The 17,175-nt window shown below is 37.8% G+C and overlaps 1 protein-coding gene across 5 annotated transcripts in view; it reads right to left on the bottom strand.

The window, feature by feature from the left end:
* Positions 1–17,175, bottom strand: part of NKAIN2 (sodium/potassium transporting ATPase interacting 2) — a 965,996-nt gene that overhangs the window by 23,967 nt on the left and 924,854 nt on the right. For all 5 annotated transcript variants that reach the window (XM_073893867.1, XM_025865124.2, XM_073893866.1 and 2 more), the window contains one exon: positions 3,162–3,222. In XM_073893867.1, the coding sequence (XP_073749968.1) occupies positions 3,162–3,222 (61 nt within the window). The remainder of the gene's footprint in view (positions 1–3,161; positions 3,223–17,175) is intronic.

The following is a 17,175-nucleotide window of genomic DNA, read 5'->3' as shown; positions in this document are numbered from 1 at the left end:
AACTGAGTTCCTCGGCCTTCTAATTCTCTGGAATATTAAGATTTCTTATGAAAAAGGGTTTTGTGTTCAAATGTTTGGGATAGTAACTATACTTTTAATTTCTGTAACTTAATGCCTTAACATCTACAAAATGACCACTGGCTGTACCAATTTCTGTAAATCGATGCTTTGACAGCTACAAAATGACCCCTGGTTATTCCCAAGTCAACCCTGGCTCGCTTAAAACATCTGGAGAATTTAGGTACCCTCAGACTGTCTCCTCCAATAGTCACAGTGAACACGGGTTCAAACTTAGCTAGCCAATCCTAAACCCATTTATGCTGCCTTGCCCATTCCTTTCTGAGGAAACCACAATAAAGGTGCTTGGCCGACAGTTCTGCTTTCTCTCTCTGCCTCATGACCCTTCCCAGTGGCCTTGTATGGTGTGCTGTGTTCTCCCTGGGGAACTGTGAGCATAATAAAACTATAGAAATCTTTCTAGTTTCTCCCTTTGATTTGCATCTGGCCTCACCCAAGTAGTATGGTTAAAACAAAATTGTAGATTAGGAAAAATCAAACATACTTTACCACAAAACCCTCAGAGTTGTTAATATGTAAATGTGCATTCTAAATTTTTAGTGTCAAACTTACTTGGCGTTGGAAACTTTCTGAGCTATATATCTTTTGGAACTAGCATTTCTGGGATCCCCTTTGGGAGGTACTCTTCTGGAGAGATACTGATTATCTATCCAGGAGATTTGGAGTGTCAGTATTTTCTGAAGATAAAAAAGCACTGACATCATTGTGAAATGAAATCAAACATTATAGTTTAAGGAAAGCTCAATTCCCATATGAAATTTGGACTTGCCCTTCACCAAGGAGTTCGCACAAAGGCACAAAATGATAATATTTGAATGAACTCACATAGGTTGTGGAGTCCATATATTCTATTATTTTTTTTAAAGATTTTTATTTATTTGTCAGAGAGAGAGAGAGAAAGAGAGAGCACAAGCAGGGGGAGCAGCAGAGGGAGAGGGAGAAGCAGGCTCCTCACTGAGCAAGAAGCCCGATGCGGGACTTGATCCCAGGACCCTGGGATCATGACCTGAGCCGAAGGCAGATGCTTAACGACTGAGCCACCCAGGCGTCCCTGAGTCCATATATTCTAAAATCCATACATCTAGTACCCTTCCTAATTTTGAATAAGGCTTTTGTGCATAAGAGAAGTGCTTGTGAGATATCTTCTCATGTGCATTCATTATACCTTAATCTCAACCTGTCTAGACAGAACCAATTGTCACATCCCCATTCTACTTTCCTCCATGACATTTCCATTTATCCATTCACTTGTACCAGAAACCCAGGAATCTGTCAGTCCTTCTCTTACATAGTACCCATCCATCACCAAGGAGTCACTTCCTTTTAGCATGTTTCTTACCAGATCTAGCCTCTCCATCTCTAATACACAGATGTCCAGACCGTCATCATCTCGTACCTGTCATCTTCATGATGTCCTAACTAGTCTCCCTTTCCCTCATCCTGTCCCCCATCAAAGTCTCTCCTTCATATTGATACCAATGTGATTTTTTCTAATGCACATTTCTGATTATGTTATTCTTTTTTCATAAACTATCTGCCAATTGATTTGCCATTATGCTATACAAAATGAAGTCCAAACTCCTTACTCTGTCATGACCATTTGTCTACTGACTCATTCATGCTCTCTTTTCCAATCTTCTCTGGAAATACAGATACAATTCAGTCACATTAGTCTGGCGGCTCTGCCCCCGACATGGCAGGCTGTGATATGCCGTGGTGCTTTTTGATCTTTTGCCTCGGATCACCTTACTCACATCAGTTACCCGACAATACCTGTTCATCTTTCAGGATCACGCTCACGAGTGTCTTTCACTATGAAACCATTCCTGGTCCCTTTCCTATCTCCCCACAATATACACTCTACAGAGTTTTATTATACTTACATGTTTACATGTTTGTTTTTCCCTACTAGATGGTAAATTCCTAGAGGTAAAAGCTTGTGTATTACTAATCTTAAAATCTCCAAAGCCTGACATAACACTTGACATATTGAGGAGTGTTACACAAATGTTGTTTTTAGTGAAAGGACCATCATTTCTTTTAACACACAAAATAACAAACTATGTACTGTGTATTCCTGATTTTACATCATGTGTTGCTGTTATTGAAAAAGTGCCTCCTCTAAATTAATCACCTGATACTGCTTCCTCCTTTCTACTTTGATTGGAAAGGGAAGAAGAAACACATATTTCTCTTTGGAATTTTTCTTCAAATTATCCTTTACAGAGCAGTGGATCTCATCTTTTGTCTTGAAATCCCAATCATTATGAATATTTTTGGAAACCAGAAAAGAAAGAAAGAAGATCCCCAACTCTAATCTTTTCCTTGGAGTAAACATAGCTGCCTAGGCAAGTATCCATGATAGTACTGTGAACATAGCAGTATTTTTCCAGTCCTCCCATTTCAGAACCTTAGAGGGTCTAGGAAGGAATGAAACCTTCCATCTGCCATGTTTAAAAGAATAAAACACAGTGGAACCACTTAGAGGCTTGGAAGAGGGTACTGGCATCTAAACTCTGGATCAACCAATAGGACTCAATGCTGAGACTCTGACAGAGAGTTACAGCTATTGCATCAAATTGTAGGAACAAAAAGGAAATATGAGCATTTGGTTTCCTGAAAACACATTTCTTGAATTAACCTGAAGTCAGTTCTTGAAAATTCCGGGAACTATTCCAAATTGTTGATTGTTAGGAATTTTAGTCCTGGGTGAAACTGGTTGTGTAGCAATACTTAATAAGGGTTTATAAAAAGAAACCAGTCAAATTAACCACACTTAAAAAGCATTTCCCTCTTCAATGCCCCCCTTTATTCTCTACTAGAATTGTTATAAGAGAAACACATCTTTAAAAAATACCTTTAGTGAAATGAAAGAAACATGTTTTCAAAATGGATGCTTCTCCATTTTTTCAATATGCTGGATACTTTTATGAAAACACTTTAGTCCGATGGATACAAAAGGCTTATTCCCTGTTGCAATGATGTGTTGGACGATATTGTCTGAGAAGTAGGAAGGCTAGGTAGGAGGCAGTAAAGGAGATGCTTTGAACTTGAAAGAAACAGAATAGAGCTTTAATACTTACAGCTGTCCTCTTCTTCAGTTATACATTTCACAACATAACAGGCGTAGATGAACCCTGCCAGCTGAAACAAAACAAAGATGCTTTAGATAGGAGGCAAAGGCAACAGGACTGGACCTCACTGGGGGAGTGGCTTTTCAAAAACAGGCAGTTTATGACTAGCTAGATTTAGTGTTCCAAAATGATGGTTCCTTATACTGAATCTTGACTCCGTTGTGGATTCTTGATTCAAGTGATGTCTTTCTTCCTTATAAATCAATACATTGCTCCTTTTCCTCTGAACTGCGTTTACGTGTAAGATTTGTTAATTGCCAGGCAATCTAAAACAAGTTATTTTAGGTGCAGGAAAAAAAAGTTATGGTCATTTATTAATGGAATAACATTGGCACTTGGGCCAATCAACTTCTAATTTACTTTCATTAGCCAAGAGCCTTAGATTCTAAAATTGGACTCTCACCGACTATTAGAAAAATGTTTTGAGGGAAGAATAATAAGATTTTGTGGTATGTTGCATGGACACTTTGTAAGTAAGAAAACCCATTATTTAGACCTGTAACAGGAACCAGAGCATACTAAGCACAATTAGGATGACATGTTACAGAGAAGCGATGGGGTGGATACCTGTAGGTAAGGAGTGTCATGATGCATTGAATTTGGGATAGCACAGCTCACATCATCCTTTCTGAAACATACTCAAAAAGGTCCCTATGGTCAGAGAAGTCTTTGCTTACTGAAATTGTTAAGGAGCACAGCAAAGTTCTTTGATATCTATCCCCTCAGAGGGAGTGGTTTTGTATTTCTTCCTATCAGTATAATATTTAGTTATGGAAATTATGAGTGCTGGTGAAAGTATGAAAACTCATATAATTTCCTGATGGTGGCATTTTTCCCCTCAAAATATTCCTGTTTGGGGGAATCCTTAAAGGATGCAATGGTGATGAAGATTATTCTCGATGACAATTCAGAAAGGCATCAATCTGGCGGAGAACTGACCGTATATGACAATATTTGGGGCACTATTTGGCATGGGGAAGGGAACATCAGGAAGTCCTGCAGCCTTCCAGCAGGAAGCTAAGGCACAGGGCAAGAAGGAGCTGCTGTGAGAAGCCTAATGGAGTTGGTTTTCATTAGCTGACAGTGATCTTTCTGGAAGATGTGAGTGGAACACTTTAAGTCAGAGGGTATGCTGATAGGTATTTAATGAGCATAGTATTATCTGGAGACAAAGAGTGGTCAGCTAAAAGAAACTTTAGAAAATTCCTAATTTGGATTTGAGTGAGAAGAGCATTCTGGTGGATTCTAACTCTCTTCCAAAGAGAACTGGCATGGGACAAAACAGTGGTGACCCTGCATGGGGGAGGAATGGATGAGGAAGAAGACCCCTGCAACATATTTTTCAGGGGCTTTTGTTTTCACATCCTGGATGAGAGGGGATGTGTACCCCTGTCCTTCCAGCCCTGAATGTAGTTTCTGAAGCAGTACACATAATATATGAAGTTAGTTTTCTTTAAAAAAAAAAGCATATCTTAGAAAAATGATCAAATCAGCATTTTTCTCTTTAAATTACACGTTGCTATGGGCAATAAAATAGTGGTGATAAAGAACTCTTCCTTATAGGATAGAATCATCAGGATTGTTGTTTTCATAGGCTTATTTTTAGAGGACAGGGTGGTATTAGAAACTTGGCTTCAGCTAAGATTTTGATTTAACTAAACAAAATGACATATTTATTTGAACATTTTCATAGCTGCTGAAAAAATAGACAATACTAACACTTTTTCATCTTTTATCCACCAGCATCCATGAAAATGCTCTTATCATTGAGTGAGTCAGTCCCATGGGTACTCTGTCACTAGTACTTGCTTCTGACTGTGGCTAGTTAAAGAGGCTGTGGCTTTTGTTAAATCCCCTGGGTCCTGCCTATAGAGCTCCTTTCCTTCCTCCACAGGAAGTCTTTGCCATCCTTGGCTAAATGCTCTCCATTTATCAATAATTTATCTCTTCTTTTCAGTTTTAAATACTTACTACTTGAATTATCTATGAAGCAACCTTTTCTCAGTCACAAACTTTTCTTTTGCTTTTCACTCATCACTTTATTACTTCTAAATGAAAATTTAGGTAGAGAGCACTGATAAATTCTGAGATTCAGGGCCAATAAATTTAAACTTCTCATTAAAGTGTCACTAGATTCTGGATTATTAAGTGTACTACTCTCCCAGAATGCAGCCAGGCCCTGTATTCTGCTTACCAGTGATCTTTTAATTGTATTCAGTTGCATTCTTTAACTATCAGGGGATCTCCTTTGATATAAAAGTAAATCCTGCTGTATTTCATTACAAAAGCTTGCTGATTAAGAGAACTTCAGCTTTGGTTCTAAATTGGTCACCTCTAAATACAAATGAAAATTAGTTTTTCCCAAATTGATCAAGATTCATAAGCTTCTGTTATCTTACACTTTTCCTATACCATATAAATTTATAATTAAATTGTTACTCCATAGCAGTTTATAAAATTTACCTACAGAAAGGGGCTCCAAATCATTTGTAACAACTCTGAATGCTTCTTATAATGTGCAACTCCTATAATTGCTATGTGGGCCGCAAAGACAAACTAAGCCAGAGTTTCTCAACCTTGGCACCATTGACATTTGGGTTGGGTAATACTTTTTTGCAGGGTTTGTTGTGAATTATAGGATGCTTAAGCAGTAACGGCCTACAATCAATCCAGTTGACAACTGAGACAATCACAAATGTCTGCAGACATTGCCACGTGTCCCTTAAAGGACAAAATTCCCCCAAGTTAGAGCCACTGTTTTAGATGCAGTCCTATCTTCAAGGAATTTGCAATCTTGTAGCTGGTATATGCATATAATTATAATGTGAGGTAGATTAAGGTAAGTGTCATGCGGAAGGAAGAAAATTGAATGCATACTAAGTGACAAACAGTAAATTGTGTATTTTCATGCATTAGCTCATTATTTCCCACAACCACCCTTGGAAGGACGTCATATGTATTTTTGTAGGGGAGAGATAATGGATCTTGCTTTTCTGGAGTATGTTCATCAAGTGGGAGAGGTGTGGGTTGTGTTTGGAGAAGAGCCTATACTTCCATCTGAGAGTTTGGGGATCCCATACCAGAGCAATGGAGATAGAAGCTGTGAAGGCAGATTGGGGCTATGACTGGAGGGCTTTGGGTATGTATCAAATTGCAAATCTATGTCATTTTTTTGCACAATACACTTAAGAAGCACCTCATCTTCCTTGATAAAGAAGATTTGAGATACACACACACACACACACACACACACACGAGAGAGAGAGAGAGAATTACTCAGCCATCAAAAAGAATGAAATCTTGCCATTTGCAACAATGTGGATGGAACTAGAGGGTACTATCCTCATCAAAATAAGTCAGAGAAAGACAAACAACATATGATTTCACTCATATGTGGAATTTAAGAAAACAGATGAACATAAGGGAAGGGAAGAAAAAATAAAATAAGATACAAACAGAGAGGGAGGCAAATCATAAGAGACTCTTAACTATAGGAAACAAACTGAGGGTTGCTGGAGGGGAGAGGGGTGGGGATGTGGGGTAACCGGGTGATGGGTATTAAGGATGGCACTTGATGAAATGAGCACTGGATGTTATATGCAACTGATGAATCACTAAATTCACCCCTGAAACTAACAATACAGTATATGTTAACTAAATTGAATTTAAATAAAAAATTAAAAAAAACCCCATGCACTTCAAAAAGATTAAAAAGGCATGCTTAACTTAAAAAAAAAAAAAAAGAAGCACCTCATCTTCTACTGATAAAGTAGAAAAATTTTCATGGAATACAAATCCTTTTTAATGTGATCCTTAGCTTCCTTTCTAGCCTCATTTCCCACTACTCCTAATCTTGGACTTGATGCCAATAGTAAGCTGTTGGTAGTCTGCCAACCTATATGAGGTGGTTTCATTCTGTTCTTTAATGCATTAACCCACTCTGCCAACAAAGCATGTGCATGCCCTATACCTCCCCGCCATCCCCACTCACCCTTGCACCTCTGAGTAACTCTAACTCATCCTTTAAGAATGAATTAAAGTATGGTGTCCCCCAAGAACTGGCAATCCATCCCCAGGAGAGGTTGTAGGGTAGGCATTTTGGAAATAAAGCTTGAGAGATGGGAGGGTTTTGAGAGGGAATAATGAGGGGAAAGGAGAGGATGTCTTCCAAGCAGAACTCAGGAAAACTCTGGGAAGATGTGGATTATGCTCAGGGAGGAGCAAGCAGCCTGGTTTAGAGGAGTCTGGGCAATGGGAAGGGAGTAATGGTGCACAAATCAGAGAACAGTGACCTATGTTGTCAAAGTAGATCCGAGTACATGGAATTAAAATAAAGTTATTTTATTTTGTTCTTTATTTAAAGATAACTAGAATAATAATGAAAGATACCAGTGGTATTATATTAGGCAAACATACAATCATCCACTTTTATATAAAGAAAAAAACAAAATGAATATTCTAGTTGTTTTAGTCTTTGGCATTCAAAGCAGAGCTAAGCTTAAATCTTTTTTTTTTTATTCATCTTTTCACCTTGATACATCTAATATGATTTGTTCATTTCTAATTCACCTGATAGGGAACTCATATCATCTTGATATCATTACTGGCTGAAAGGAAATGATATTTTCTCTCTATAACTAATCAGATTAAAAATCTTTTTTGTATCTATAAACCAAATTATGATTGCATGTCCCAGAAACTCACTTAGAAGCTAATAGATAAGAGGAAACCAAAGCCTTTTGGTAAGTATTTAAAAAGATTCAATTGTTGTAATTGAAAATGTAACAACCTTAGTGTTTATTTTTTTTTAAAGATTTTATTTATTTATTTGAGAGAGAGAGAATGAGAGATAGAGAGCACAAGAGGGAAGAGGGTCAGAGGGAGAAGCAGACCCCCTGCTGAGCAGGGAGCCCGATGTGGGACTCGATCCTGGGACTCCGGGATCATGACCTGAGCCGAAGGCAGTCGCTTAACCAACTGAGCCACCCAGGCGCCCAACAACCTTAGTGTTTAAAATACTATCTTCTGGATTTCTCTTTCCAGGAAGTTGGAGTACACATAGTTGTCCCTAATCCTCCCACTAAGTACAACTGAAAAAACCAGGACATTTTATATATAACAAACATAGGAATTCTGAAAAGTGGAAAAAATGTAGACTAGCTGGGAATCTTAAGAGCCAAGGAAAAACATGGGAGTGAGTTCCCTATTTTTCTTTCATTTTATATATACCAGACCTGGAGGTGAAGAAGCTCACAACTCAGAAATGTCAACACGCACATATCCAAAAACCCTAATAAAAGCCAATGACCAGGAAAGGGACAGCCTAGTAAGAGAAAATTTTAAGACAATAATAGCTCTTCTTTAGTTAGCACCATAGAAAAATCTGTAGTCCCTTTCCTCAACCACTGCAGCAAAGAGTGGAGTGCCAAGACTCCTCCGATCACCATGCTAGAGTGTCTGAGATGTCAAGCAGAAAGCTGGACTTGCATTCCTGTCAGGAAGGAGGAAGACCCTCTCCCTAGTGTCAGGTAGAGACCACATGGGGAATCTCGACTTCTAGCCTCACTCTGTAGTAAGGAGGTATATCTCCCCTGAAAAACCCCCCTCAGGTGGTGTTGGGGAGAGATAGCGGAGAATCGGGATTTTCACCAATGCTCAGCAGTAATGAAGGTGATCCTCTGCCTCCATGGTGTCAGACAAAGCAACCTGGGAGCAGTAACAAGGCACTGGTACTCCTCCCAGCCAAACAGATATCAGTGAAGGCCATGTGGGGAGCAGGAGCTTCTGCTGTCTCCCAGGTTAATGAGAAGCCCTTCCCTCCTTTGGTTTCAAAGAAGGCTGAATGGAGAACCTGGACTTCTATCCCACTTGACAGTAATGAGTGTGCATCCCTCCTTCCCCTGCCAAAGCAGTATCAGAAGAAGCCAGCTAAAACAGGAGGTTTAAGAAAGACCTAGAGTCTCAAAACATAATACCCCAAATGTCCATGTTTTAATTTAAAAGTACTCAACATGCTAATAAGGAGGATCTCAAACTGAATGAAAAAAGACAATCAGTGGAAGATAACACGGAGCTGGATGACAGAGATGTTAGAATTACCTGTCTGGCAAATATTTTAAAGTAGCTATCACAAAACTGTTTTGACAAGCAATTATGAACGCATCTGAAATAAATTTAAATAGTAGTCTCAGCAAAGAAACAGAAGACCTAAAGAAAACCAAATTGAAAATTTAGAGCTGAAAAGTATGCAATAACTAAAATAATAATAATAAAACAACTCAACTCCAGAATGGAAAAGAATCCGTGAACTTAAAGATAGATCTGATGTGGACAAGAGAGAAAAAAGTAGATTGAAAGAAATGAACAGAGCCACAGGGACCCTTGAGACTATAATAAAACAGCTCACATTTGTATCATTGAAGTCCTGAAATAAAAGCAAAAGAGGGCAGTATCGAAAAAGTGCTAAAAAGAATAGTGGGCAAAAACTTCCAAAATTTGACAGAAGATGTGAAGTTACATGTTCAAGAAACTGAGTGAAGCCCAAACAGGATAAGCCTAAAGAGATTCACACCAAGCAAGACACATGATAGTCAAAATTTGAAAAATCAGAGACAAAAATCCTGACAGCAGAAAGAGGGAAATATTTATGTACACTGTTCTGAAACAACAGTTTGTGGGTTTCTTTAACAACTAAAAATACAACTACAATACAACTCAGCAATTGCACTTCTGGCCACTTACCCCAAAGGGATGAAGACCTGTTCACACCAACAACTGTACACTAATGTTTATAACAGCTTTATCCATAAAAGGCAAACACTGGACACAACCCTGATGTCCTTCAGTGGGTGAAGAGTTAAATAGTGGTGTGTCCACATCATGGAATACTCCTCAGCAATAAAAGGAAGGTACTATTGATATATGTAGCAACCTGTATGAATTTCCATAGAATTATGCTGGGTGAAAAAAAAAAACAATCCAAAAGGTTATATACTGTATGATTCCATTTATATAACATTCTTGACATGACAAAATTATAGAAATGGAGAACAGATTAGTGGTTGCCAGGGCTAAGTTAGGTGGGAGTCACGGAGAAGTAGACCTGGTCATAAAGAGGCAGCTGGAGGGATCCTTTTGGTCATAGCAGTTCAGCACCCTGACTGTATCAATGTTACTATCCCCATAGTGATACCCTATAGTTTTGTAAGACGTTACCACGGGGGGAACTGGGTAAAGGGTATACAGGCTCTCTCTGCATTATTTCACACAATTGCATGTGATCTATAATTACCTCATGGTGAAAAGTTTAATTTAAAAATACTGTATTTTAGGCAACTATTATTTATAGTAAAAAACATTTGTATTATAATTTCTAAATTTGCAAATATATGTAAACATGGTAGATATATTTCTTTTCTTAAGTACAGACACATTTCAATTCCGGGCCCTTAGACCAACAGAGAAATCTACAATAGTTTTTGATGTTGATACTATATAGAATCACTATTTAACACTCTTTTTTGCCTGGGGTTGGAAATGGGGGGTAGCAAACACTATTTTTTTATTTGCAATTATCTCTTTCTCAAATAAACTAGTTGTATGTTTCATTTATATCAAATAATCTATTTTTGTTCTGGGTTCATAATTCAGAGGCTATAAGCCCATTTGCTTTTTGTAATATGAATTTGAACAGAAGGATATTACACCCTCACAAAATATACTTTTAAGTTGCAAATGCTTTTACTTGCTCTTTTGTATCTTACTCCATTTACATAATTCGAGATTGCTTCAGCAAAGGATTGTAATATGATTATATCAGTGTTATTAATGAAGGTCTTTTATATGAAATATTTTTTATGTGGGCTTGTGTATCATCTATCTTGTCCACCAGACAATTCTCATCGCATACTATTCCACTGACTGGACTGTTAGAAAGCATGTTGCAAAATTTCTTTGCTGTGGATAATCCAGGTGCAGTTATCAACCTACAATAACTCATGGAGGATTGCCTTTAGGGCTATTGTGAACGTTCACAGCCTACTGAGTCAGAAAAGCTTTCCAGAGGATCAGAAACATATCTTAATACCAGCCTTTAGGTATTGTGCCGCATCATCAAGCATGACTGTATTAAACACTTTTTAAAAGATTAAATAAAAGTAGACGCACATGCAAACTTGTATTATCTACTTAAGGCTGGGAAATGGACTGAACCAAATGCCAACGCTGGCTTAACCAATAATTCCCATTACAAACTAGCCTCTGGAGACTGGTAGATTTCTTCAGGCCAAACTTAGCAAAAAGTTATCTGAGTTCAAGTGAGTCCAAATGGATTAGTAGAGTTGGCAGAGCAAAAGATATTCAGGTGGGGTATAAGACAACTAATAAAATTCAAATGTCATGATGGTTAATACCTCTTTCAGAGTTTAAATATCAAATTAGTTTTAAAAACTGTATTGAGAGCAATAGTTCAACTGTTCTCTACATATGCCAGTTGGGAGGTGATCAAAGAAATACTATCCAATGCAATAGAGCTGTCTCAAGATGCTTTCAGTTTTTGAGGTAGGAGCCATAACGAAAGTCCTTAACCAAAACTGTTCATTGAAAATAACTGACATTATGTCGTATACCTAAAACTAATACAACATAATATGTTAACTATATATCAATTAAAAAAAAGAAAATGATCGGGAAATGTAAAAAGCAACCTAATCAACAACACCCTACCATTTCAAAAGGAAAACTAAGTTTAAGATTGTATAATATAATAGGGACCCTGATTTATTATAATGTAGCATTTGAGAAAGAAAGTACAGTTTTAAAATGTTCTGTAAAATATAAACAATTAATGTTGTCCAGCAAAAAAAAAATCGAAGAAATTAAGTACATAATTCCTTTGTGAGAAAATGGTTCAAATAGCATAATTTTTGCTCAGAGATAATATGGAACTGAAAGCAAAATTAATGATACAAATAAGACATATGCAGAAATAAATTAGCTCAACTTAGGTATGTCAACACTGATAGACAAGGCTAACAATGTTCACTGTATTTCATTGGGGGGAGCGAGCTGTCCCAGTGATGAAGATGGTAATAAAAGTTCAGATTCTTCTGAAGAGAGGAGAATTGTATTGCAATACTAGTTGCAAAAATAACCTCTTTTAAAAAGGTGCTAAATCTATGTTAACATTTTTTTCTTTTTTAGAGGGGCTAGGTTAGAAGGAAAATGTAGAATATATAATGCACCTGGTCCTGCAGCACATATTACAACACTGTACTTCAAGAAATCATAAATGACATCATGAGAATACACACACACACACACACACACACACACACACACACACACATATGGAGACTATACACTGGATCTGTGTCTGATTAAAGACCTGGACTCTGAAAAGAGCAAGGATAAAGAGATCAGTTTAAAATTGAGGGCCAGTTCCAATGGGCCAATGGGCATACTTTAGGCATTTCACCTTAAGGACTTAAGGTAAAATGGAGGATATTTAAATCTGGAGGATATTTAAAATTATTAAAAATTAATATTAAAATATTAAATAATAAAAATATTAAATAAATAAATAAAATATTAAATAATAAAATATTAAAATTTCTTTTTTTAAGAAAAGATTTTATTTATTTGACAGAGAGAGAAAGCACAGGGAGCGGCAGGCAGAGGGAGAGGGAGAAGCAGGCTTCCCGCAGAGCAGGGAGCCGGATGCGGGATTCAATCCCAGGACCCCGGGATCATGACCTGAGCCGAAGGCAGACGCTTAACCAACTGAGCCACCCAGGCACCCCTAAAAATTCTTGAGAAAGGACAACAATGATGTGATGATCAAAATTTGTCATTAATAGAGGATGCCTATACAAGTAGTGTGGTCCCAGGTTATCTGAAGAAAATTACTTTATCTAGAACTAGGGAGGCAAATAGCCCCACTTCCTTCTGGTCTTGTCGTCAAAATCCTGACAGTGTTCAATGCTGGTACCATAAATAAGAGAGCTACCCAACAGCATTGTAACCGCCCTGTGATGGGAGACAGAGAAACGAGATAGGATGAGAAAACTTCCTGGATCATAGAAAGTTCTCAGTAAACTCTGTGATGATGAGGATGACAACAGAGAACTCGCCATGCAAGCTGATGGTTGACTGCTTCCTGGGAACATCATTGAGGACCAGATGACCTCTGTGATCACTTCACCTTAGAGATTTTAAAATGAAGTAATGAGTAAATTCTCATTGTTTAGAAATAAAGATTTGGAAATCACAAGTGCATTCAGATGTTTCCTGTGCCAATAAGCTGTTAAATTAGCATTTGTCAAAGGGCAAAATGAACACATCCATCCATGCCTGAGTAGTAAATATTCTGTATTTTTCCTTGTTAAAGTAACTCTGATGAAATACAGTGGGCCATTTAATGTTTTGGGAATGGTGAACAACAACAATAAAAATCATCTTTGGCTTTTAAGATTCTGTCTTGTTCACATTTCTCAGGGAATCTGGGGTCATCTAGGATCCTTAGAATAATACAGATATATGTAGGCACAAGGCTTCTGTCTGGGTAGAAGTCATTCTACACAGTTTCATCTGATGATACGAATTAGACGAGATCCCACTAGAGACCTTTCTGGAATTGACCCAGTTGTCATCTTCCAGTTAGAAGGTAACTTCCATCTAGGGGTTTCTTTACAGAAATAGGGGCTGAGTCAAGAAATATACTGAGATGGGCACCTGGGTACCTCAGACGGTTAAGCGTCTGCCTTCGGCTCAGGTCATGATCCCGGGGTCCTGGGATTGAGCCCCGCATCAGGCTCCCTGCTGAGCAGGGAGCCTGCTTCTCCTTCTCCCTCTGCCTGCCGCTCCCCCTCCTTGTACACTCTCTCTTTAATGAAAAATAAAAAATCGTAAAAAAAAAAAGAAATATAACTGAGAATCATAAATCTCATTAGGCAAACTATAAATCTGACCTCAAGCTCCTTGCCGTCTCTATGTGTGTTTTGGCATGGCCAGCTGGGATATCGCCACGGCTTGGAAGCCAATGCTATACTCTCATAATATACGAGAAATCCTTGGCCAGGCTGATTGGCTATGTGGTGGGATATAATAAAGAGTTAATGTTACCTAACTTTGAGGAATCTTCATAAGGCATTTTTTTTCTTTTGGCAGATAACGAGTGTCAGAAGGTATTGCTAAATGACAAACTCACCATTATCAAAAATAATTTATTGGTTAACATTATAGAAAAATGGTGTCAACAAGAACAGAGCTCTTGCTGTACTAAGAAAGGAAAAAATGAAAAAGAAAACATCAGTATATACCAGCTAGAGAGAAAAGTTGCTTCAAAATGTTCTAGTAAACTTAGATGTACTATTCGGGGTTTTAAAATATAGTTAAAAGGGAAACTTAGAGCAATTGGTCCATTTACCATGACATCTGTGGGAATAAGCTTTATGCTCTATGAAAAGTATTTTATGTAGCATTCAATGGAACTTGCTTCTAAAGAAAAGTACTTGCTGCAACATGAGGCAGGGGAAGATGAATGGGAGTGAAGGTAGTAACAGAAAAAGAACCCCAAGGGGAATAAGATATGGATTGGGGAAGACACAAATTTGAAGACCAGTTTTTTCCCCAAAGCAATTTTAAAAGGCACAAAACTGAATCAAACTGTTACTTTTAAAAGGCCCATCACCCTATCCACGTGCAGCAGTATAATCTAGTTGGATTGAATATGTTTGGAATCAGAACTTGGCTATGATTGGTGTTCTTCACTGACCCCTTTTTCCTTTCCGTATGACTTACCTTCTTTTCAACAGAAATCTTTATTTTATTTATTTATTTAATTGACAGAGAGAGAGAGAGAGAGAGACAGTGTGAGAGGGAACACAAGCAGGGGGAGTGGGAGAGGGAGAAGCAGGCTTCTGGCCGAGCCCGGAGCCCGATGCGGGGCTCAATCCCAGGACTCTGGGATCATGACCTGAGCCGAAGGCAGTCGCTTAACCAACTGAGACGCCCAGGCGCCCCTCAACAGAAATCTTAAAAAAAAAAAAGAAATTCTAGATTATCTTCTTTCTACATAATCCATAGCCAATATGAGGGCACAAGACACTGTATCAACTACCTCAGACTGAAACAATTTCATTAATTACTAGTAACAGGATTATTACCATTTGGGAATATATAAACTAGAAAAACTGTAAGTGTATTTGTGCATTTTGCTTTTTAATTTTTCCATGTTTAAACCTCAGAACAACCAATCATCTAACTAACCCCTCATATCACGGGAGGTAAGAAAGGAAAGGCTAGTGATTAATATTCAAGGTAATGGCTAGCATTGTTGGAGTGTTCACCATATTCTGGGTATAGGCTAACATCTTTACAGCTATTGTCCATCCATTCTTTCCAGAACCAAGGAAAGAGTTTTATCCCCATCCATGATTTATAAATGAGAAAACCGAGGCTACAGAAATTAGTTGATGTCCCAAGATTAAGAGATAGTCAAAAGAGGACTTGAATTCATGTCTACAAGCCTGAAATCCTATATTTTCCACTCTTACACGGCACTGTTAACTTCTCCAACAGGCAAAACTGACAACATTCTCAAGTGAAGGGAACATAAGATTCTAAGAATCAGAGTAAATTCACATTCAGGAAAACAATTCCTAAAATTAAGTTCACCTAGTTTTCCAAGTTGGAAATTTGGACATAGAAGATAGTACTGAGCTTTGGATTGGCAGATCTTGGAAATCAGCAAGAAACAAACTGGCTGAGCTACCAGATGAACCACAGAAGGGCTTAATGCCACTCATGGGAAACCTGTAGTATGCAGGAGAACTGGAGTTTTCCTCCCACTCATTTAATTACTATTTCAGCTCTCTTTCAGTGGTTCCAACTCCTCATGATTTTATAGTCCTCCTCTGAATAGTTTATATGTGTTTCTAAACAGAAGCGCAGAATGGGCTTCAAATATCAGAAGTATATTGGTGAGCCACTAATTACCTTCCGTTTACTGATGGTGATACTATAAATAAAGCTCCCTTAAACATTTTCTACAGATCTTTTGTGAACATGTATTTTTATTATTCTCTTAAAGAAATGCTACTAGTGGAATGGCTGGGTCATTGCAGTGTAGGAGCCTGGGGACTGGAAGTGGTCTGAGCTTCTGGAAATAATTAGCAGAGAATATAAACTGGCTTCTTCAAGAATATAGATTGTTATAATCCAAATTTTAGTTTTAGTTTTAGTTTTAGTTTTTTTGGTATGTTTGTACAACGTGATTATCTTCCGAACATCTCATTATACTAGAAACTTTAGTAAAGTCTTGCTATGCATTCTTATATGAATAGTACTTTGGGGAACTGAAAGAATCAAGGTGACAGCATACAAAGATGAGATGTAAAGAGATAATTGAGAATTAAGTCGAAAGAGTACAGTTAGGGGCATCAAAAATCTCCGCCCCCCCCAATCCTCAAGTGATATTGCAGAACACATTGTGTATGGGATGGGAGTTTGGGCTTTCTTTTAATCCCCCAAAATATGTTGATCCCAATAGATTGGAAGAGTTTCAGTGGAAAATGTATAAGCACTATGTCCAACATTTAGTAGGCTCTCAAAAATTAACTAGTTCCTATTTCCATCTAGTTCCAATCTTATCTCTTGGGTGAACTCATTTAAATAATTATACTATAAAGATTTCATAATAAGTAGTGATAGGAAGATGTGTTTCATATAGTTTACTGGCCAATGTGAAGATAACAATGTGAAATCATGACGATGAGCATACTTTGAGCTCCCGGGGGAAACATCTTATTTTTTAATCACATTCTTCTCATCTCTAAATGTTCATCAGGCTTAGACTCAATTAACTATTCCCTTAAGAAGGAAGACAGTCTTTTTATTTCTTTTTTTGTCCCCATTCTGTACTGATCATCTCAAGTGGTTTCTGTTTCTTTCCTCCTTCTCTTCT

This window comes from Callorhinus ursinus, unplaced genomic scaffold (genome assembly GCF_003265705.2).
Source record: "Callorhinus ursinus isolate GAN/ISIS: 27379988/994484 unplaced genomic scaffold, GSC_fseal_2.0 scaffold6, whole genome shotgun sequence".
NCBI lineage: Eukaryota > Metazoa > Chordata > Mammalia > Carnivora > Otariidae > Callorhinus > Callorhinus ursinus.
The sequence above is the reverse complement of the archived record's forward strand: the minus strand, read 5'-3'. Positions and strand labels throughout refer to the sequence as shown.